This window comes from Paroedura picta, chromosome 11 (genome assembly GCF_049243985.1).
Source record: "Paroedura picta isolate Pp20150507F chromosome 11, Ppicta_v3.0, whole genome shotgun sequence".
NCBI classification, from domain to species: domain Eukaryota; kingdom Metazoa; phylum Chordata; class Lepidosauria; order Squamata; family Gekkonidae; genus Paroedura; species Paroedura picta.
This window is the reverse complement of record NC_135379.1, coordinates 36,937,458-36,962,720: the sequence shown is the minus strand read 5'-3', so window position 1 is coordinate 36,962,720 and position 25,263 is coordinate 36,937,458. Positions and strand designations below refer to the sequence as shown.

At 41.0% G+C, this 25,263-nt stretch overlaps 1 protein-coding gene across 7 annotated transcripts in view; it reads right to left on the bottom strand.

Moving 5' to 3' along the window:
- Positions 1-25,263, bottom strand: part of RBMS3 (RNA binding motif single stranded interacting protein 3) — an 862,898-nt gene that overhangs the window by 313,042 nt on the left and 524,593 nt on the right. For all 7 annotated transcript variants that reach the window (XR_013225653.1, XM_077304656.1, XM_077304653.1 and 4 more), the window contains one exon: positions 8,030-8,121. Coding sequence is in view for 6 of the 7 variants with exons in the window: in XM_077304656.1 (XP_077160771.1) it covers positions 8,030-8,121 (92 nt within the window). In the remaining variant the exon portion in view is untranslated. The remainder of the gene's footprint in view (positions 1-8,029; positions 8,122-25,263) is intronic.

Below are 25,263 nucleotides of genomic sequence, written 5' to 3'. Positions count from 1 at the left end.
GCTGACTGGCATCCTACTGGTTTCAAGGTTGGAATTAATTACCAGCCCCCAACAGTAGTTCCTGGTTGTGATTTGGTCCAAGTCCAACGTGCAGTTTTCATGTTCAGCAATACTACAGCCACTGCAGAAGCCTGGGCCCATCTGGACCACAAGTTTGACTTGCTTTGTCCACTGGTATGTAGAAGAAGGATTGGAGGAAGGAGAATTTACTGAGGCCTCAGAAGATCTGGTTGCATGGGCTATCCAGGTCAGCAGAATGAACAGGTAAAAATGGTTTCTACCAAGTCAGCCCTGCTACCTGATTAAAAACAAAACTGGGAAAGTAACACATGAGCTATACTTCTGACTTCTTCCAGTGTTGACCTCCATAAACACAAAAAAAGTTGTTTAGGATTAACTGTGTTGTGCTGAGCAGCTGACCAAGGAAAATAAGACAACGCAAAAGTGAAGTCATATCTTTAACCGCTCCTGCATAGCGGATTAAATAATCGGCTAAGGGCACCCAAGGCGGGCCCTGTCCGTGATGAGGAAGGGTGCCGATAGGCCCCTTCCTCATGACTGACAATCCCTCCAGCCCTCATGACTGACACCCTCCAGCCGCCCCTGCGACGACCCCACCCTGAGATCATGCTCCCACCAGATGCGGCCCCAGCAGTGCCGCAGCCGCCCCGGCCCCCCGAACAACGCTCTCCTCTCCTTCACGATGCTAACGACTCCGGTAGGTCCACGCCACAGGAGTTACACAGGTCACCCCATCCCCAGCCTCTGGTGCACGCCCTCACAACCCCAGCTCGCACACCCACCCTGCCCAACTCCATAGCCTCCCTAGCGCCCGCTGCATTTAAATGGCAGTGGGCTTAGGTTCTAGTCTTTTATAAACCGAACAAGGTTAACAATCTATGTACAGTTAAAATCTATAGATTCAAGGGGAAATTTAAGCAAACCTGTAACTTTCTGTCACTGGTATCATTTGGACCTAGAAGACTGAGCCCAGCTTTGCTGGTGACAGAGGTTGTAAAATGTGTGTGTGGTTGTACAAGTTGTGTTTCATCAATGAGTCTGTGTACCTATTTGGTAAAAGGAAAAGTTAAACAAACAAAAGGAAATTAAATCTGTGGCAAAATTTACGTGCTCCAGTTCAGTAATTTATCTTAGCAATTCTCTTTGTTAAACAGTAAACAAGGCAGAGTTCAAATGAGCCAATAAAAGAACACAGAAGAATGGAAGCAAGATTATCAACTCACCCTACTAAGTATTTGGGTCTGATTGAATCTTTCCCCCCTGTAATGCTTTACAATTCAAAACATTTGCTAACAAATAGCATTGAAAAATTACTGACTAGCTCAAGATATGACAATAAAGCATTAAATAAAATGTTGCAATTTGCCATATTTGGAGTAAAACTAAACATGATGGTATCCCAGGGTCTGACACCTGGATGCTGCTGCCATCTTAAAGCCTAATGAACTGATTTAAAAATGCCCCGAAGGGTCAATCCTGACTGACTCCACAGCTTGGCAAGATGAGGCACTCTTGTTCCCCATCACCACCTGCACCTTTTCAAATGGCAAAATAGCTGCAATCTCCCACCCATGGTGGTTTCATCACCTGAAATGGAGCATGGAGGGAAATATGTCTCATCCCACTACACCATGGGGGCCCTTGTGGCTTTTTAAATTGCCTCATTAGGATGCCTTCATGTCTCCTTTGGCCCTTAGATTACCAGTCAAAGTGGGTTCAAAGGTGCCCTTGGAAATGAAGGCATACTTGCAGTACACTTGAGGGGACATGATAGCCCTCTTTAAGTATTTGACAGGTTGTCACTTGGAGGAGGGCAGGATGCTGTTTCTGTTGGCTGCAGAGAAAAGGACGCGCAGTAATGGGTTTAAACTACAAGTACAATGATATAGGCTAGATATCAGGAAAAAAATTTTCAGTCAGAGTAGTTCAACAGTGGGATAGGCTGCCTAAGGAGGTGGTGAGCTCCCCCTCACTGGCAGTCTTCAAGCAGTCTTGGATGCTTTAGGATGCTTTGGACTGATCCTGTGTTGAGCAGGGAGTTGGACTAGATGGCCTGTATGGCCCCTTCCAACTCTATGATTCTATGAATGTGTGAAATTTTGCACTTTACAGTTGTGGATGAATAACACATTCATGAGGCAGGTGCCATTCCTGGATACAAAAGGAAAACTGGAATCTATCTGACTGCAATGCATTTGCTGGATTCAGATTTCTTGTTTGTCAGGTGCCTTGAAAACAATGTCTAATATTTATTTAAGTATTTGAAAGAAGGCCTAGTTCTGTCCAGCTGTACTCACCTAAAGCACTGTTCATTTCTGTACTACATTATTGTCATTCACTCAGTGCTAGGGAACTGAATTGATAATCATTAAAGATAATTAATTTGTGAGTGCAGCTTGATGCAATCTTGGCCAGATGTCCACCAGACAAAACAATCCTTATTTACCAAAGCAGAATGGGGGGGGGGGGTATTCACAGCATCTGTCACAGGCAGAGGAATGGAAGATAGCACAGCAGAGCCCCATCTCGTCTGATCTTGGAAGCTAAGCAGGGTCAGGACTTTGACAGGAAACAACCAAGTAAGGCTCTGGAGAGGAAGACAATGGCAAACCACCTCTGTCTCTCACTTGCCTTGAAATATCTTTGCAGGAGTAGCCGTATGTCGGTGGAGACTTGACTGCACCTGCATATGTATTTGTACACTGAGCCCAGAGTGTGTGTAGCCTACCAATTACTTGGGATTCATGTGACACTAAACTCTATTTAACATCGGGAACAGTCGAAGGATATATACAGAATGAAAACATGGTTTTAAATACTGCACATTGAATTAGAAGGCAGCGAACTTCAAAACAATATAATGTTGTTTAAAGTTTTCTTTCCTTAACAAAAAGAAGACAGGTAGCACTTTCAGGACTTTAATTGCAACCATGTTGAGCCAAAAATAAACAGTCTTGAAACCCTTCTCTCCAAGAAAGAGTGGTATGAACAAGTCAATACAAGCAAGCAAGTACTCTTAGCAGAAAGGGAGCAATGGGAAGTGAGATTAGGTTTTTGACTCCCCAGAAAAAGACTTCTGTCTATGAAGGTGATATTATAAACTTCGACCTGCAAGTAAGGTGATATCATACACTTCTATATGCAACTGAATAATTGATCTAAGGCCAAGACTGCAGTTTGGGGGGAAATGTGATCAGTTATGGAATAGTTTGGATAGATAGGTGATGGCTTGTAGCCTTACAGATGACGACTTAAGTCAGATATTTGTCTACAGGTACCTACCAGCATTGGAATACTTCACAAGTGATTGTTTTTCGTCTTTCCACCCACTCATGTCCTGGGACCTTGACGTCTTTACACGACAATTGAAAAACCTTCCCTATTTAGCCATAGTTTTTAAAAAGTTCTAAAATTTCATTGTAAACAGCTGCTTAACTCCTGGGAGGTCTGTTTTGGAGAAGAATGGAAGAGTTTGAACCAAAATACCAACACAGAAAAGAAAGAAGAAAAAATAGCAAAAAGAAGATTCCTTTGGCAAAGTGAACTGGTGGGTTCTAAGTCTTTGCTGAGAATGCCTTTTTTTTTTGTTTGGCTTATGAAGATGCATTGCCCTGGTAACATTCACCAAATAGGATTGCCAGCCTACAGGTCATATCAAGTTTCCCTGGTATTCCTTTAGCAACTAGTGGCAGCCCAAGGTGATAGGCAGAATTCCCCTGGAGTTATAGCTAATCTCCTGATTACAGAGATCAGTCCCCCTGGAGAATGTGGCAGAATCAGGGGGTGGACTCAGTGGCATCACCCCTCTACTAATCTTCCTCCCCCCCCCCTCCAAACTCTTCCTTGCTCTGGCTTCCCCCCTCAAATCTCAAGGAATTTCCTAGTTCAGAGGCAGCAATCCTGTTTCCAATGGCTGAAAAGACTGTAGTGGTGGTTTGGCTACAGAGAGGAATACAGATGAGAGGAGCAAAGAGCCATGAAGACAGAGGTACAGAGCTGCTGAAGAGGACTACTTCTCCTTCAGTCAGAAACTGCTGTTCAGTATCTCTTCACCTTTATTCAGGTACAACCCCAACTTTAATCCTTTCTCATTCTTAACTTCAACCTCTTTTTTTGAAATGCAGATAACACTTGCTGAAGCCTACTTCACAGTGACCTTTGGAGACTTAATTAATATTGGAAATATGTAATGTGAGATTCTCAGGTGAAGAAACTACAGGAATTCTAAATTGTATCAATATTTCATGCTTTCTGCATTGAAATTCTTATCTTGGTTGGCATAATCACTCATCTAATTCACCCTTGTGGCTCATTTCCATAAGCAACCTCAGAAGAAGTTTCAGACACTTTATAGTAAAAAGACATCTAAGAAATGGAAAAGTGCCCTGTTAGAAATAGTTTCTGGATAAGGACAATCTATTTAACGACTCTTAACCTGAGTGACATCCAATGCAGACACATTTAACCTGCAACTGATCTGCAACCCTTTCAGTGGCCTATAAAGGAATCCAGGAAAGGGCATGGAATAAATGTGGTAGAAATGTTATGGCTTTGATGCTTTCCAGGAAGTCTTTCAATGTCAATGGATGCCTTTTGCCTATGTGAATCCACCACATTATATAATGCTGTATTCTACAAAGTACACAGATATTTCTATGAAAATAACTGGATACTCTGAGATCCAATAACTGGATTCCCAGATATGGGAATGCTTGCCGCCGTCTGGAATGTTCTGTGATGTAGTGCTTGTATGATGGGAATTGTGCCAGCTGTATAGATTGTGTAATTCTGTATTTTAATGATTATTTGTATTTACTATTATGTTTTATTGTGAAACGCCCTGAGTCGGCTGGTCTGGGGGAGCGGTATACAAGTTTAATTATAAATTAATTAATTTAAAAAATACTTGTATCACTCAGCTCTAAGTTGCAAACTGGTTTATCTCCATATAAATAAATTGTCTACTCAAGGATGTAGCCAATGTAGGGACAGTGGATATACCGTCTTACTGGGAGTACGGATTGAGGGGGGCGTCTATTATGTGATCTGAGACCTTTCACTGATAGAAAGGTAGATTGTTTTTGGAGCAGAACATTTTCTTATTAAAACAATATACCAGTGGTGATTTGGTTGTCCTTCCAAAAATGTGTACATTTTACCAATCTGACTTGCCTAACTCCCACTGGTTCAGCATGGATTCTTTATGATCAGCATCACATCTGTGGCTCCATGGTAGATCAACTGGTTGGCATATAGAAAGTCCCATTTGAAAGGACTAGGTAGTGAGTAATGTGAAAGACCTCTGTGTAGACAATATTGACAGTGATGGACCAAGAATCTGATTCAGCATAAGGCAGCCTGTTTTTTGTTTGTTTGTTTGTTTGTTTGTTCATTGTTCTTATCATTTTGGTATTGTTTATTTTTACAGATTTTATTAAAATATTAAATGTTGCTTTTTAATTGTTCAACTGTTTTAATGCTTCTATGTGCACTGTTTTAGGGGGTCCTGATTGGGTAAATGTTTTAAAATAAATGAATGTTGCAGGATGCTTATAAATGAAATAAAGGATACCTTAAGGAAAATATTTAAGGAAGCAAGCAACAGCTTCAAACTTAGAAGTAAAGGTTCTTATTCAACATATAAATTTCTGTTGCTGATAATTCATAGGAATATAAACTGTCGAATCAAGATTATTGACATTTCCACTCATTTCTTTGAAACCCACTTGAAAATGGCAAGAAGATGAGCTATGACCTTTTATCTACCTATGATCTAAACTGTTGAATGTTTATAAAAATTATGAACTCCAGAACAAAAAGAGTTAAAGCTGATTTATGGAATGACTTTTATATTCTGTAATACGCTTTTGTAAAATCCTTTCTTCATATTCCCATATGCAGAAATGCTTCATACCTAGATTTTAAGGCAGAAGGCTTAGAATACATTAGAAAATTGTAATTACAAAATATCATCTGTTATAGACTTTGGGTCAGAAGTATCCATAGCCCTTCTATGATTCTGATGGAAGATGTTGTCTTAAGGGCAGGATATGCTGGGCTCCAAACCTGGACCATTTCCACACTGGAGGCTCCATGTGGGGCTACAGGCTGGAGTTTGAGCCAGGGCAGGTTGCCCCACCTTTTCCTGCTTTTGCACAGTGGGGGCATTTGGCTCGGTGCACCTTGTCCACCCCGGATTTCTGCTCCTACATGGCAGCTGGGGCAGTGAAGTTCCCAGTGTGGAAACGGTCCTGGCCAGTGATTTTTGTTTGCTTTGTTTATCCTTGCCTGCACATAAACCCAGCAGGCATCCACCCTCATTCTCTCAGCATACGCCACACTGATAACTAAGGGCTTGGTTGATGCTGCTAAGCAGTCATAGCCCAACTCATGGCACAATGAATGATAGGATATTGCAGGAATAGTCTATTATTGTATAATGACTCAGGGTGAACACCAGTTCTATAGACATTCTTGAGACAAAATCACAGGTTTATCACATTATATTAGGCCAAGGGTGAGCTTACATGTCCACATTTAATAGGTTTCCAAGCATAAAGTTCCCAATTCTTCAACACTGTATATGGATACACGTAAGGTACAAAGACGGCAATACAAGACAGAAAAGAAAAGCATTTGATCAAAACCTTATTTGAGTGCGGTGTAATATTGGACAGAGGCAAGAAATGCATTGAGTAAACAGTGAAAAAATGACACAGAATATTGCGAATATACCACATTTAGTTAATTTAAGAGAAAATGGTCACATTTATAACTAGACACAGTCACATGCTGACCCATTATGCACGGGGGTTTTAGCGCACATTCGGGGTGGAATGGCGGCGACTAAAATCACGGATAACGCACGGAGCCGGCTGCAACCGGCTGCAGCTTCGGTGCATGCCGCCGAAAAAGCCGCGTCAGTGAAACGCGGAAGAAAGCGCAGCTTCCGGGTGAGCGGGGCGCAACCAGAAGCGGCGCCCGGATCGGCGCATGCATAATCGGTTACTCTGGGTTTTGCCGCCATCGCGCCCCGCCCCATGTATAACTGGTATGCGTCGCGTCTTCCCCCTCCGCGTTTTCCATGTGACCCGAAATCGCCGTTTCGGCGGCCGTGCATAATGGGCCATGCTGAGATTCCCCCTAGAACAGGATTATTTAGATGAATTTGATGAGCTTGGACTCTTTGCAAAGAAGTTTCAGATCTCTATGGATGGAAAGAATTGAACTCTTTGCGTTAATTTTATTTCAACACATTTCCTGTAGTACAGCAAGCAAGTTCCAAGGTAAATAACCCTATAACACATATTCAACTTTAGTGATATCTAACACTTATAGGGATTCCTGCCATTCATCACATGCCTGATGCTGCAATCAAAGGCTGGTGGTCAAGAGCAACCAAGTATATTGTCCTATAGATGCTTTGCAGCTGACCCATCCTATGTCAACCATTCACAGATAGCCACGAGCCATCTCAAATAATACACCAAGCAACAGAATGTTGCAAATCTACAACAAGACCCAACCCTTCAGGCCTATGTAGCACCACAGACTCTGATATCCCAATAAGCTGGTTCCTCCCCATATCCCTTTTGCTATACTGAATGCTTCAACGACCTTCCTGTTATTCATAAGAAATTCTCCATTCTCACTGTACCACAATACGCAAAACTGAAATTTGCCAGTGCAACAGTCTAGAAAGTGTGCATAATAAACCAATCAGTTTGTACAAAGTTCCTTGAAAGGAGATGGGAAAAGAAAATGGTAACTACAGAATACTAATAATGCCTCTCCTCGTCATTTACTGAGGACACAGTGGTCACAATCACAGCAAAAGCCAACAGACATAGGAAGCTGTACAGCCAACAGCACATCTGTGCAAGCAATAAAAAAAACCCCAAGGATATCATGACAATGAAACCATCCTTCAGAATTCTCATGACAGACAGAAAAAGCATAACAAGAAAGGGTAAAGAATGCCAAAATAATGATAGCTCTTTTATCTTACCTTTGCCATCTGGGCCTGCACTCCATTTGCTTTAAGAGATGCTACCGCTTTCTGTGCTGCTGCTGGACTGTCAAAATCTACAAAACCGTAGCCTAAAAAAAGAAAAAGAAAAAAGTCTTCATTAATATTTTTTAAAGAGCCCCTCACTTCATGTAAAATGGAGCTCTTCCACCAGGTTGTTGGATGAGGCCGGGCCGCAAGGAAGATCTGGTCCCCCTTGTAACGGCAGTAGCAAAGTTCAAACAGCACCCTCTGTCTTCCCCTCCCCTCTAGAACGGGAATCTTGGGGTAGGATAAATAAAATTAGAGTTTTTGCTGCATCTGTTTTACTGTGCATTTTAGTATACTTTGTTTTATAGTTTTTATTGTATGGTTTTTATTGGGAGGTTTTATGTACTGTAACTCGCCTCGAGCCTCCAGGGAGAGGCAAGTAACAAATCAAATAAATAATAAATAATAATAATTCAGGAAATTCTTGGCAAATTATTTCTTCCTACTGACCTCAGCTACCATGTTGGCGATTCCTTCCCTCTCTGTTACTCCAAAATGTCAATACTATGTTTCAATATCCAGTTCAATACAGCCAGGTTCCAGGAGTATGATAGTTTATGTTTATCAAATTAACCCACGAGAGAATATTAACTGTGAACCTTTGGATGAACCATTTTCTGCTATTACACTTTCATTCACCTCTGATCAGCAGAGATTTTCCCCTTTGGTGGCCAGAGCACTGATTTGCTAGGATTCTAATAGAATTATGCCACCAAATTACAATGCACTGAAGCACTCTGGTCACCTAATTCCGTTAATACCCATCATGTGAATATTTTTGGAATTTAAGTAAAGGTCTGTCTTGGAGAAAGGTCACAGCTACACTCTTGCCTTCCCCGTAATCCTTGCTGCAATCCACACAGCCGACACCAACTTGCCTGAAAGCTATAATAATATTAGCACTAGAATGCTGATAGCTTAACTGCTCTGTGGCAGACATCTCCATTTACTAGCTCAATATGCATTAATACAGAAAGCCAGCCACAAATATGCTATACTGCTTTTACTGTTCTGCCTTTTTTATTATCTGTAAGCCCTCTGTGTGAACCAAAACGAGAGAAAAGAAAACGCACACATCTATGTATCCATCCAAACAAAAACAGTTTGTTACAAACAAATAAATTACATTCTAAGAAAGTAAACAAAACGCATATATCCTGGAAAGATGTTAATATTTTAAAAGACAAACAAAGCAGAGAACAGAAACAGTTGGGAAGTCAGCGCTTTCTTCGTCTTCAGCAGCAACTGGCGTGAAGGAAATAAGCCCATGTCCAATTCCATTATTTTTGCTTGTATTTTAAGCAGATTATTTTTACTTGTTTCATTGCTGTTGATTTTATTTGGTTTTTATCCTCCATCTATTTTAAGGCCATTTTTGTGTCACTTACATGATATTTATTTGTAACTCATTTTCCTGGAAAAACAGGAAACGGCACAAAAACAAAGACTCCTGACGAGTTACACAAAACACATGAAAATGACACAATAACTTTGACATCAAGCCATTAGCATCCCTAGTCGGTGTGGATACTTAGAGAGTCTTTCTCTCATTTGCTTTCTCCTTATCTATTTATTTATTACATTTTATACTGCCCTTCCCTTGTGGGCTCAGAGCAGTTTACAAGATACATAAATAAAAACACAACTGCAATCATAAAAAGTTGGTTCCAGTTATCAAAATTATTCAAATTATTATTCCAGTCTCAGAAGTCTGTTTCTGGCATAATTTGCATTTGTTTGGAGTGAGGGGGAAGAGGCAGACAGGTAGAGAGAAAAGACCAGATGTGCATGCATGCATGCACACACACAGGAGGGTGCCCCCCAATGTGAATGATTGCTTGTTTCAGTGCAGGCACCTTCCATAGTTGAAGGATGTAAATAAAAAGAAACAAACACAGCCATACCTACCCACCCCTTTCTGCGCTGGTGGATTGTGTCAGAAGTCACAAATGTGAAAAAGTTAGTTTAGATTATGAGCAGAACCTTTGTTGCAAATAAATGTTGCTTTGGAAAAAAGTACAGGAGAAACCAGTTTTATCAGGAACAGGAAAACAATGGGAAAGATATGTTTATGGAGTTGTCTGAACACAAGATAAAACACACTAACATTGGGCAATGCAAATGGATTTTTGAGGCACTGTGAAAAATGCCTCTGTCAGTAGACTACATTGGAAGAGTCAGGGGGGAAAGAAGTACCTGCCTGTAAAGAAAGGTTTTTCTCAGAATTTCTACTAATACAGAATTTTCTCAGTTTCTACTAATTTTTACTAATACAGAATACAGAATTTTCTCGGCATTTCTACTAATTGGTTTGAGCTCTCTGGCCCAACAATCTTTGTTTTACTAAAAAATTGTCTGCATGAAAACAATGCCACTACTCTCAATACAAATCCACACCATGATTTAGCCTTCATGTCTCCGTATGACAAAGTTAGAAGATGTATAAAAAGATAATACATCCAAGCATCCTGGTTAACACCAGACTTGATATTAAATAGATTTCTCACACACTCAGTGTTTAATGCTATCCTCCCATCTACTGAAGGATGTCCTAGTGATGGGCTGGCATGTTTAATTTTTATTTAATGTGTTTTGTAGCATCGCTTCCTCCTTTAAGGTCTATAAAAATGGCCCTTCTTTTGCCTTTCAAAGATCAGGTAATTTTAGCTGTAAATGTATACAGCCAAAATTCCTCTTTAGTCTTTGCCTTTTTGTTACAAGCAATGTTGGCATGATTTGGAACATTACATCTATGAGTTTGAGATCAAATATCCTCAGACACAACTGATATTGTTAGGGGACTTCAATGGTAATGTTACTTTTAGGGCTAGTGGAAATGACTATGATGCTGACCTCTATAACAGTGAAAGAAAATTTCTAATTTCCATAATTCAGGAAGAATAAAACAGCAGGTAAAAAATTAATTCCCCTTGACTTGCTGAAAACTTAGGATTGGTAGGCGTCTGTCATCTGTCAGCTATATCTATAAGTCTGCAGCTTCTCCAGGAATGGACCTCTTCTCTTGTTCTGCCAATTTATAAGGAGGCAGAGTTAACTCCCAGATAAGTATAGGCCAATAAGTCTGTTGGATGCGATAGGAAATGGGAAACCACCCCTGAATATCTCATCCCTTGGAAACCCCATGGGACCACCATAAGTCAGCTGCAACCAACCAGCAAAACAAACACCCAAACTGTACTTCACCATTGTTATTAATTTTAAAAAATCATGCTGCCAGTACTCATGGATTTCTGATCATGCAGCCCACCAGTGAAAAAGCCTGGATGTCCCTGAGTTAGAAATATCACAAGGAGAAAAACTATGGCTTGCATCTGGGAAACCAGGTTTAAACCTTTTTGATCAGGACTTATTCTGTAGCCTTGGGCAAATTACTTAGTTTACATTCCTCTTCTACAAAACTGGAATAATAGCTGATTGTCTCACAAAGCTGAGTGTAAACACATCCACATACAAAGGCCACAAAGCACAAATGAATGCCATATAAGTACCAACATTTTAGTACATAGTAGTAGTAAATGAATAGTGTGAAGCAGCTGAGACCCAGAGGTTAAATGATACTTGAAAAATTGATAGCATTGCATGGTGGATGAATCATCAATAGTTCAGATGAAGAACTCCCATTCCCCAAAGTTCCATATAACATTACATGCCAGTAAATTATTATTTTGTTTGCCCTTTTTAGTTAGACCTATTCATATATTATGCACCTAGTAATGCCAGTGGAACAATCACTGTGACTGCTTACCCGGCAAACTCCACCATGCAAATAACACGGTAGAATTCAATTAGCATTTTGTTTTTTATGTTTTAATTAACCATTTTATTTTCTCCACCATTTTCCTCGACTTCTCTCTTCTCACAGCATGTTACAAGGAAATGAACTGGTGATACACAGCAGTATCCTCAAAAACGTTCTGCAAGGAAGCTGTGAAGTTTAGATTACGAAGGCCACAATCCCCAATCGGCTTGTTCAGAAGTAGTACTATTAACTTCATTATGGAATAATTCATCGGTGAATACAGACTAACCAAATCTGTGGGGAAACACAAAATTATTATACCCCACACTAGTTTTTCCTGTTGTTGAGCTAATCACAAGTCAGGCATACAGAAATATGTAAAGATGTCAATAAATATGTAAAGATAAAATAAGAAGTTAAGAGGAGAAAGGAGGTAGCCCTCCATATTCTTTTTTTAAAGATATTATACTTTCAGACATTTCTTATGAAAGGTAATAAGGTAACAATGAAAAGGTATGGTACCATTCAAATCAATTTTTTTTTTAAAAAAGGGAAGGACAATCATTATAAACTTCAAACAGCAGCAGATCTCTCTATAATTTATTTAAGCCTGGAATAAAAATCTCTTTGCCCAAATGCTCAGTGGAATAATACAGTCTTCAATGTAGGTTCATGGCACGCTGTCAAGGTCTATGGAGCCCAGATAAAGGCACTTTGACAGATGACACATGAAGCCCCAGGTGGGGTCATTCCGCTCGTTAAGAAAGGCTGCACTTAAGCAAGGCTGAAACAGTCTTTCCTTATGGGTGCAACCTGTGTGTTGAGCCTACCCATTGCCTTGACTTTGGTTCCTGTCCCACCCTCACTCCAGCAAAGCCCTGCTTGACTGACTCCTGGTTTCCTCACTCATGGCTCTCAGCTCTCGGACTACGGTTTTAGTATCTGGACTCTGACTCAGCTTTTAAACTCTGCTTCTCTGGTTCCCAACCTCGGCTTGCTGTATGACCATTCCCCTTGGCTACCCCTGGACTCACACTTGCCTGCTAAGACCCAGGCTGGACTTTGACTTTGCTATTGGTTGGCTTACCTGCCAAGGGTGTACTAATTGGGACTTCCATCGGGTGCGGCCAGCTAAGGTAGCACAATACCCTACTGAGGTCCCTCCTCTCCACAAATTCTGCCCTCCCCAGGTTCCATTCCCAAAATCTCCATATATTTCCCAACCCACAGCCGGCAATCCTACTAGCACAGGCTGCTAGACAGAAACCCAGCAAACAACACTATGTGTAAAGAAGGGATAAAGCCTATGCAATTAAGAAGCTGAGCTGCAGGGAAAACCCAGTTCAGAAAAGTTTAACATTTTGGCGGAAGGAAGGAAACTAAAAAGTAAAACTATATTAATTCAAATATGTTATGGTATTTTCATCTGGCTGTGCTATTCTAGGTAGTACAAAAGCATTCCCCGTGGTTAATCACACAAATTAAGATATAAATCTCGCTAAGAGAGGAGATGTCGTGATAAGTCTGCCTGGTCCTTACCATGAAATTCAATGAGACACCTGCCTCGAGTGGTAGATTTTGGGTGCAAAGAAAAGGATGGCAAATTGTCAATTATATAATTACTAGAAGAGAGAGGATTTGGAGTTTTTACATCAGATGCCTAAATGTGTTCATACCAATTCCGGGAGATACATGCCATCCATTAAAACTAATGAGACCTTCAAAATGAAAACATCAGGAGGTAACTCAATGTTCATGAAATTAGATTTAAGTAACATTTTCCTTTAAAAGGCAGCAAAAGGCAGTCAACCACCTCCCTTCTATTCATTCTTTTTCCAAATGCTATTTCCCTGCCAGATCTCTCAGCTGTACACACAACTGGCACCTCACACTTAAAGCTCAATATTTTCTCACAGTTTCTTCCAGCACTTTTACAATGTCAGAACAGGGCTGCTGCTACTATACTGCAGACCCTGAATATTCCACCATTTCAAGACGATGGGAAGAAATTTCAGATGGGAACCCCTTGTGACGAAGTCCAGCTTGTTTAAAAAACAAGATAACCATTTGTAAAAGAACATTATGTTTAAGTGGCAGCCAATCAAAAAGGTGAAGCACTCTGCAGAAATACAAATTGTGCATGCATTATTTGGGGGGTGTACACATTTAAATTGAGCATATTTTTTATTTTCATGACTAGTTGAATTATTTCTGATCATTGCATCTGTTTTTTCTTTCTTGATTAACTGGAAAACACATTTCATTTTGTTTTCTGCTAGACAGCAGAACAAGATGCCAGTTTCATAGGTAATCTTTTTGTTTGCCCAGTGGGTAGGTGCATGGCAACTTCAGCCGTGACCCAAGCCTAGTAGGCCATTTAGGTCCATTTCAACCAGCCCTGGGCTACAAACCTGATGTGGTCAACTTTTGTCATTAAAAGAATAAATAAATAAAACATGGAAATAGAACTATATTCATATCCTTTAAACTGCACTGGTTGCCAGTAGAGTACCAGATCAGGTTCAAGTTGTTGGTTTTAACCTTTAAGCCCATATGTGTTCTGGGCCCATTGTGCTTGAGGGACCATCTTTCTCCCTATGCCCCGCACAGGGCTCTCTGCTTTGCGGGTGAAAATATATTGGTGATCCCTGGTCCACGGGAAGGTTGCTTGACCTCAACCAGGGCCCGGGCCTTTTCGGCCCTCACCCCTGCCTGGTGGAATGTGCTCCCAGGAGAGCTAAGGGCCCTGTCGGATCTGTCAGAGCTGACCTGGGGGACTCGGTGGATCTGGCAGACTGGGGGGAGGGCTATGGTGGGGGTTAGGGCCTGGGAAGGATATAAGATTTTATTGAACTGTGAACAAGAGGCTTCTCAATCTGATGTGTGCCCTCCATAGCCAGGCAATTCTTAGAGTTAGATGCAGTAGAAATGTTCATCTCACAGAGCCTACTGGAACAATCAAAGGTGTCAGACAGGGTTGTCTATTGGCCCCAATGCTTTTCAACTATTATATTAATGAACCAATAAACTACATTGATCCTGTTGATTTCCATTCTCCCAAACTAGCCTCCTTGAGCATCCCATCCTTACTTCACACAAATGATGTTTTCCTACTGTCAAGAACCCCAATAGGACTTAAAAGAGCTCTGGTTATGAATAGTTTAGAGTCGAGGTTTTAACAATCAGCACTGAAAAAAACCAAGGTTATGGCCTTTGGCCAACATCAAAAGAGCAGAGTTTGGTCTCTAGCTGGGAAAGTTTCAGCACAAGTAACAATTTACAGTGCAGCCAGCAATATATCGTGATATCATCAGGCAGACGTCAGTTAGGTTCCACTGGCATTTAAGCAAAAATAATAAATCTGTATTTTTAAAATATCTATTTTTACATTAAGAACTGAATGGTACATGACTTCAAGATTCAGACTGTCAGCAAAAGATCCCCTTAGGCATATGCACAACCTTTGACATGCATCCTGGGATTTGTCCTCCATTTTGTCATCTCCTAGTAACTCTTAATGCTGCAAACAAAGCTGTTCTTGAATTTTCTCTGAGCCTAGGAAAGTTACTGGACAGGTCCCTTCAGAAGAGGGCAGCCAGAAGCCCAAGTCTAAAGGAGGGATTACACATAGTCTTTTGTTCTGGGCTTCAGTATTTAGCATGTTCCTAAAGCATACTGTATAGTGGTACAGAGTTTTGGCAAAATGCTTTTGAATCTGAAGCAGTCCAGCACATTTTGCATATTGGGATTGTTCGTTACACTAAATACACAGTGCAAAAAAAATCATTTTTCTTTATTAACTAAAACATCTCTACTCTTCCTTTCCTTATTGTTCAAGGGGGCAGGCCATGTGTGGAGGGGGAGGTAGGCAAGCCCACTGGTGTGCCGGTGCCCATGCCTTCTTCCCCCCGCCTCAGCCTAGAACCAAGGGCCTCAAGGCCCAGTACCGGGCCGTTGCCCGAGAGTTGGGGAACACGGCACTAGAGGACTGCAGAACAATAAATTATTTGAAGCTGAAATCACTTAGATTTTTCCCTCCAAAATTTAGCCATACCAGCTCTCAAGACAAGCTGACTGGGACCTGCAGAAACAGAAGTATTTATCTTAACAATGGAAATGGTTTTAATTCCTCAGAATCATCTTATATCCACACCCCATGCCTGAAAACATCCCATAATTCTAGGATCATTTCTGGGCAGAATGTTTGTAAAATTTAGAACTCTATTTGTCTTCCCAACTGTCTTGTCAAGTTATGTCAGTATGATTGAGGAGGGCTTGGAATTATGATGTGTCCCGCGCACACATTCCTTACAATCTCCTCTTCATTTTATTTCATTTGAGACAATGGGACAGCAATGTGATATAAGTAGCATGTGATATAATTCAGAATCTAACTCTCTGGTCTCAGGTCAAAATAACAAACTGAGCACCTTGTCACTTGCAGGGATGCTTCTGTGTTTGGGTGGAGACAGATGGGGCAAGCAACTAGTCTCTTTTAATTATTTCTTTTTACAACTGGGAAAGTGTCTGCCATTAATTACTAACCTTGACATTTTTATTTCCCCAATGTTTTTGTGAACTACAACTGAACTCAAAAGGACTGATTAGCTGTTTTAGAAAAGAATCACCATATTGCATAATTTGGATATTATGACACAGTTTACTAATTTGCCACTAATTTACCTTTTTTATATCTCATTATCTTTGTTCCATTTTTTCTGAGGTTGCGTGCATGCACTTGAAAGCTCATGCCTTGAATAAATCTTTGTTGATCTTAAATGTCCTATTGGACTCAGTTTTCGTTTTTACTGTGAAACAGTAAGAAACGTGTTGTACATTCTCCTTCGTTCCCACGTGCATGGTGCCCAATCCAGATATTGGTTGCAGTATGTATGGAGAAGGGGATGAGGCCTGCCCTCCACCGATTTCCCTTACCTGAAATGGTCCAGATGATGCTATTGGCCCACTGGGGCCCATTTGTTCCCTGGAACGCTTCTCAGTTTCCATTTCACATCAGGAAAATAGTGGAGGTAAGCCTGGAGCACTTTTCCCACATGCACTATGATCCTGATTCCTGCATATGGAGAAACTGAGGGAAATGAGCAACTCACACCTGTTACACAGGGCTGGGATCCCAAACTCAATGTGTATTCTCTGTAATATGTTTTACCCACTACACCACACTGCCTCCTTGGAGGATGTCTTAGATTCAGAAACGTTACACACAGCACTTTTGTCAAGATTTCCCATGGTTAAGTCTCAACTCTCCTGGTGACAGATTTTATTTTGGCTTGATTCCATTAAAGCTACATCATTAAGCCAGAAGTGCAAGGGTGAGTGTATGCCCACAAGGGCAGGGAGGGAAAACCCCAGTTAAAGCAGCAGCATGGAAAATGTTATGTGCTGCTGTAATAAGCACTATTTGAACACACAGTCAGATGCTAAACAACTATGTCTCCCATAACCCAAATGGCTGGGGGCCTCCTGGGCTCAGTTTCTCGGTTCCATAATTAACTTGGCAGCAGGTTCAAATGAATTAAAACTGAATGTCACTATTTTTGCAACAAATCCCTCATCCTTGTTTTTCCGACTTGTCAGGAGAAGACCAGCAGAACAGCAATTACTGGTAAGCAGAGCAGTGAATAAGAACCAAGTATACACTAATTAGGTCACTCACCAAGCACATTCATTTCATTGGCAGATTTAATCAATGTTTTCCTGAAATGCCTTAAATCTCTTATGCTAATTTAAAGTGTTGTTATTATTGTTCCTTAAAACACAGATGGGATGCCTTGAGATTTTCAAGTGCTATGGGTTTTATTTTATTCCCCCACCCTCAAGAACACTTTCTAAATATTATGCCTCACACCTACTGCTTAGCCATAACACATAGACATGCTTACTATGAAACTGTTACAATTCTATATCTATATTTTGATATCTAAGAATACGGCAGCCACGAGCAAGACATGTTCACATAATTGCATGGGCATTATGAAGATGTATGCAGTTATGCAGATATCAATTCATTTAATTTCTGCCGCAGCTATTTGTAGTGTTGCACAATCCCATGGCTTTGATGCATGATGTGGTTGGTTTCATACCTTTTCAGTGATCCACTGCACATTCCCATGGACTCTGTTATGAACTCTGTTATGCACATGGTGCAAACTCAAGAGGCATGCATACGTCCCAAGCAGTCCCAGTTAAGCCAAAATTGTTCATTAATATAACTTATTGCTGTGCTTGCATGCTAACTCTGCCTCCCCTGCTGCCACCTTGGCTTCCTTCATGGATCATGAAGGCGGGTTTCTGACTAGAGACAGCCAACTGTTTATCAAAACCAAAAATTGAGTCCAGTGGCAACTTTAGGGCCAACAAAGTTTTATTCAAGTTTTTGTGTGTACACACACTTCTACAGATACATTGAAATCCTTGCATCTGTTAAACTTCTTCATGCTAATTTGTTCCTTACCCTCTATGGACTGATAACATCTGATACAATGAACCTGAAGAAATGTGTTTGAACAGGAAAGCTTATACTTTATTGGTCTTAAAGGTGCTACTGGACTCAAATTTGGTTCTCTGTTTCAGACCAACATGGCTACCCATCTAAATCTTTTTTTTTTTTTGCAAGATGTATAAAAACGGAAGATCCCCAGGTGAACCAGAGTTTGTTTAATCTCTACAAGGTGCAATTCTAAAACATGATGAAACAGTATTGCAATTGGTGGGGAATACAAGGATCCCAGTGTCCATAGACAACTACATTTATATGGCCTGGGATTTCCCCCAAAAAACAAGAACTCTTGATCCTGCTCTGTACAAGAGGCGAATGGAGAGGAATAGCGCACGTATACAACCACAGCAGTAAGCCATAAATCTCATGTATAAATCTCAGCTTGATTGGCACTTTTGATGTCTGAATGGAATCTTACATATACTTCACATAAACTTAGATACAAGCTTACAGGTCACATTGTACTCCATACTTCCATAATGATACTATGTATCTAGCTGTATATCCTATGCCTACCCGCCATTGGAGATATATTGATAGAAAACTGTTTTGTTTTGTTTTTAAGTGGAAGCATACAGCTGTGCTCCATGCGAGGCTGGATCCAGATCAACATAGTAAAAGAAAACACAAACATGAATACTATGACACCCTCAGCCCTGGCCCCAGTCTGCTGGGATACTCTTCCAGATGACATGAGGGGCCTGCAGGGCATTAACCAGTTCTGCAGGGCCTGCAAGAAAGAGCTATTTCACCAGGCCTACGTTTGAGGCCAGAGTTAACACTGAGAAGATGATGGCTCCTCTGTCTGAAATCCCACCTTTAGGTAACATCTAAGCACTCCATATGACTCCCTAGGCAGAATTTTATAGGAGATGGCTATGAGGTTTTTATTTTTATTTGGACTAGCTGAATTTTAAATCCAGATTTTAAATTTTAAACCTACATTATATTACTTATACTTTGTATCCCACCCTGAGCCCTTTTGGGGAATGGCAAGGTCAAAATCAAATAATGAACGAATGAATGAACGAATGAATGAATGGACAAACAAACACAAGGTCTCCTCATTTGACATGGGAATTTAGACAGCAATTTATGAATGCTGGGTTACACTGTATTTAGTGTTCAGCACAAGGGCAAAAGGAAGAAGGGGAACTAAAAGTGAGTGGGGCTCTACTCATCTTCCATCTACAGCAATTTTTCATATGGGACAACAAAAAGCTGATTTCTTGCCAAGGGTATTTACAGAGTTCCCAATCTAAAAGAAGAGGTTCCTGTAACACCCTGGTTTTGCCCACAAAACTGTTTTAAGAAAATTATTTAGGCAAGGAGATACAATATAAAATATGGATGCATATTTAAAAGTCACCTTAGCTGCAACATACACAACAACATTAGTGCTTTTCCCTACTTACAGGATGAGTCCACTTGTTCATTCTGCTATATTTTTTTGCTGGAAAAGCCTGTTCTCTCTTTGTTTACCGAAAGCCACCATAAGAAGGTGGTAGGCATGCCAAAAAGAAGTTACTCGGCACAAAAAGTGATTATCCAATAATTTACTATGCAAATTCAAGTGATGGTTTTATGCACAGTGGATAAAGAATCAAATTAAAGCCTCATAACCCTTGGAAAATTAGAGTTAGCAAGCAGAGAGGTTGATTTGCCCTTGAAAACTAAACTGATAAGTGCAAACTGTGTAACATTCATACAGCCCACATCATCTTTGAATGCAAAAACCCATTAACCATGACACATTCTAAATTATTAAAACATGATTTTAAGAAACTGGCTAACCAGAAATTGGTCACCTTCCTAAATTAATACATAACAAAAAACAATTCATGGTATAAAGTGGAAAATACACAATCATGACTGAACATGCAAGCTTGAGTTTAAGAAGGATTCCCAAAGTACCTAGTTTGTTACATAGGTAATTTATAAACTTTAAGGTTTTGGGTTCCTTTTGTTCATCACCGTCATTACAGTTCTGCTGTGAATTTTTCCAACTCCCTCCTTCTAAACAAAGTCAATATAACTGCCAGAGTGCAATCCTGCTGAAACGTTTAGAGCTTAGCTTCTAATATAACATCCACTTCAGTATTTAGATGGCAAGCACAAGGGAATGGTGCAAAAGAGAGAAGATGCAGGAAAGATTCACTTCCAGTTATTTGGAAGCAACATCTAAATCCAGTCTGGCTAACGATTTGTTATTTGCCATAGTGTTGATATTCATCTTCAAAGCTCAAAAAGTCTTTGGACTGGGGATACCTTATTCCATATTGTTCTGTTATTCGTTCCAATAGGGTGGCCAGGCCCCTTGGTGAAGGTGGGGGTCCCCTGCCATGAGGCCCTGACCCCCAGCTACCTATCAGCTGGCCAGCAGGGGAGAAAGAGGGTGGCTAAGGCCATAGTGCCAACATTGTACATGAAGTGATATCATCATACCAGTGAAACCTGAGCAACTTTTTGGTATTGGGTAAAAAACTCTATGGTACAAGTTGTGGTATGATGAAATCATTCCTGAGCACAACAATGCAATTGTGCTGTCTTCCTCTTTTTTCTGGTAACCCCCCCCCCCATACCCCTCTGCTAGGATAGACCTAGCAACCCTACACTAATTTTAATGTCCCAGACTATGGTGATAAGGCCAGTGGTAACCAGAGAGAGAGAGAGAGCCTCTTGTGGCGCAGAGTGGTAAGGCAGCCGTCTGACAGCTTTGCCCATGAGGCTGGGAGTTCAATCCCAGCAGCCGGCTCAAGGTTGACTCAGCCTTCCATCCTTCCGAGCTCGGTGAAATGAGTACCCAGCTTGCTTGCTGGGGGGTAAACGGTAATGACTGGGGAAGGCACTGGCAAACCACCCCGTATTGAGTCTGCCAAGAAAACGCAAGAGGGCGTCAGCCCAAGGGTCAGACATGACTCGGTGCTTGCACAGGGGATACCTTTACCTTTAACCAGAGAGAGAGGATTTTCTCAGTGGTGGCACCATGTTTACAGAATATCCTGCTGCTTAAACACCTCCTGGTGCCCACCTTGCTATCAGCTAGGTGCCAGTCAAAAACAAGTTCAGTCTACCAGCCTCTTAACTGTAATTGTATTATGTCATTTAGTTGTTTATTGATCTAGGTCTGTGCTCCTCCTTGCTGGACAATTTTAATGGCCTGCTTTTATGTCCCTCAGACTCTTTGACACTGTTCATTTAAGCAGCTATCGGCTTTTTATAGGCAGGCTGGAATGGTTGTATTTATGGGGAAGCATTTTAGGTTTGCTTTTAATTGACCTATTGTTTTAAATATGTATTATTTACCCTCCCTTCCTGCTAGCTGCCTTCAGCTGATATCAGTAGAGGTAGGATATAAATGTCCTATGTGTTTATATAAAAGCTATAGCCCTCATACATTTCAAGGTGTATTTCAAACCTTTGGCATCAATACAGCAGTATTTACTCCCAACAGAACATAGGAAGAGATGGTCAGACAAGGAAGGATTTATTGAACAATCAAACTGTACTTACTGGACTTTATTGGAATTAATATTTTTAAACAGGAAAACAGGATGTTTTGACAAACAGTCTCAGGAAATACAGAGCTACAACCAGTCAATGACTCTGGCAGAGGAAACCCTTGAATACTTTAGATCAGGGGTAGCCAAACTGCGGCCCTCCAGATGTCCATGGACTACAATTCCCATGAGCTCCCGCCAGCATCTGGAGGGCCATAGTTTGACTACCTCTGATTTAGATAAATCTGGAAAACCCTTGAACCAAAGAACAGTTTTCACTGAACATACAGATCCACTTAAGAAGTGTGTATTTCTTGTATTGTAACTTCAGTGCGTCAGAGGTAAGGTGACACAGTATAGCCCAATCTCATTAAATCTCATAAAATGAGCAGGGGAGACCACCAAAGAAAACTCTTAAGAGGAAAGCAATTGAAAATCACCTCTGCTTTTCACTTGCCTTGAAAGCCCCTTGCTGACCTCACTGTAAATCAGGAGCAAACTCATGTCTGTAGACATGATTCTCTTCAAACTCTCTTCAAATTTTGAATAAATAGGGGTATAAAGGTAAAGGTGTCCCCTATGCAAGCACCGAGTCATGTCTGACCCTTTGGGTGACGCCCTCTAGGATTTTCATGGCAGACTCAATACGGGGTGGTTTGCCAGTGCCTTCCCCAGTCATTACCGTTTACCCCCTAGCAAGCTGGGTACTCATTTTACCGACCTCGGAAGGATGGAAGGCTGAGTCAACCTTGAGCTGGCTGCCGGGATCGAACTCCCAGCCTTATGGGCAGAGCTTTCAGAATGCATGTCTGCTGCCTTACCACTCTGCGCCACAAGAGGCTCTTAAAATAGGGGTATAATGCATATGAAATAACCTCTTTTTAGAAATGAGGTTTCCATTTCCTCCCTCTCCTGCTTATTCATGTGACACAATCCTCTAATTTGTACAATTATTTTAGATAGCCGGCTGCATCTCAATATACATTGTATCACCATGTTTTTTGTACTTAATCTGGTGGTAAACAGCTATTTATATTAAACTGGCAATACATAGAAATTGATATAATTAAGTATACTGGATAGGTAGGAGTGGCATTGAACTCAATAGCACTGAAGAGAAAACATGAAATATTTCTGACTTCTTTGCATGGAAATCACATTACAACTGAAACTTCTACATTTTTCCATCTTAGGAAGTGTACAAACTGTCCCTGACTTGATATTTCTAATCGAGGAAGATGTATGAGCATTTTCCAAGCTATGAAGTAGAGATCTAACCCACCTGTCCAACTTGGACATTGTGAATACAGAGGGACTGCTCAACCAGTAAATTCAAACCCCTCTCTTCTCCTCCTAGTGCCAAAGAAACAGATATTTGGAAATCAACTATTTTGTACGACATAACTCTGGCACGACAATGTGGTCTGACTTCCACATGCCCCAAACAAAAAAGTGAAAATCTCTGCAAGTATTTCCCCCCATCCAACCCACCCCCCAGCAAATTAGGCTGGACATTTCCAACATTTTCTGTTTCCAGTTCCAACTGGAACTCTCAAGACCTGAACTTGTGGGGTGAGAAAACAAATAAAGCCAAGCAAAATATTCATTACCTGGAGTATTCCCAAATTTATCTCCAATGCTGTTAATGCATTAAGTCGGACTAGTTCAATTCAATTGTATTCTCTAGTGCAAGTCTGGGTACTTTAGCTTCTTAGTCCAGTCTCAGAATAGTATAAGCCTTCATTTACGCTTTAATGTGACTGCCCTCTTCCTTCAGTTGTCTTCTCTCTTCAGGATAAGGTAGTATTTTCTGTATTAACCTGCACGACCACAAAGCAAATTTGTATGCCACAAAGTAGGAGAGAAAGTGGAACTGACATTGACTTGTGCTGGGAAACGTAGTATGTGGATTTCAACAACAGCATTATCCAATACAGCCTGCACAGTACTCTGCACCTTGCTCACTGCTTTCTGTTGGCACATTTTGACGGATTACGCAAGGGACAGAAAGGCCGGGCTGGCAGCGGAATGGTGGGCTAATCCCCACTTACTCAAGATGTTGCCTCCAGCCCAGTCACTTTCCAGCCTTGCCCCACGTTAGGACCTCCGATAGCATGCAGCAAGGGAATACTGAATTTTCAGCATTCCCATTTTTACCACACTGGCCACCAGAAGCCGGGCCAGGCCAGGCCCGTGCATATGGGAAGAGTGAGTCCTCTTGGCCGGGCTTCCCCCCCCCCCCCATGGTGTCCCTGAAAGGACACAAAACACCCTGTTAGTCTTTGTGGAGCTGTGCAGCCAAATGGGGCATTTGTACACCCTCCACGATGGTGGGAAAGTGTCATGCTTTCCCCCATGCCTCCCTACTACCACTGTGAGGTACAGCGGAGCATTCCAGCCCTAGAGTTGTGTATGCTTATGCAGAACTCCAGGGCAGACCTGAGGAATTTTATCCCTCGTGTGTACACGGGAAGCAGAGGGACATGCTGCCCCACTGCGAGAAACCAGCAGCGGCCCAGCATGACCACTGCCATGCATAATCAGTCATAGGCTTGCTGCCTATTGGGGAAGTTGGGTATAATGCAGGTTAGCAGGTTAGCCTCTGGCTACTCTTTTAGAGAGTAGGAACAAAACATCTTATTTTCCCTTTAGGTGTGCTGCCTATTTTGCAAGGAAGGATGCAGCCTCCCTGATATCACTCTCTCCCAGAATGCAGTGCCTGCCTTCAAAAAGCACAAAAGTTTGCGCTGAATGCATGGAAAATGCAATGAGCACATGGAATGCAGATCAGGATAGTCCTCTGATAACTCCATTGCTTATAGCTGCTCTTCTCCCTTACTGACCCTCTTGCTGCCCTCTGCCTCTTGCAGCTGTGAAAAGCAGTCATGGAAATGACATTAGAAAAAGTAATCTCCATCTATAGCGAAATAAATTAGCTATTCAATAATTTTTTAAAAGATTTAATTTGGATTTTGATGAGCTAATATTCAAATGCATATTCTTAAAAACACTAGCATTCTTAATGGCAAAAATCACTTGCTACTGCTTTTAAGGTGCTGCAAGGACATGATATGGTAACTGTTACCTGCAAAGAAAAGAAACTGGGACTGCACCAAGGAAAAACAAAGAGAAAGAAACAAATGGTGCAAAAGGAAAATAATTTTTAATGGTTGACTAGCCCTTATGCACTTTATGTGCAACATCGTCAGAGGTAATTTACTGAAAAAATATAGAACATAAAATATATCAAATACATCATCTTTAAAAAATTGAAAAAAATGCAAGACAATTTCACAGAGCATGTACAGAATAGATTTGTTGATTTATATATAAAAACAAAGCCAGCATTAACATGTACTACAATTTCACAAGGCATATACAGAGTACAATTCATATTGCAGAA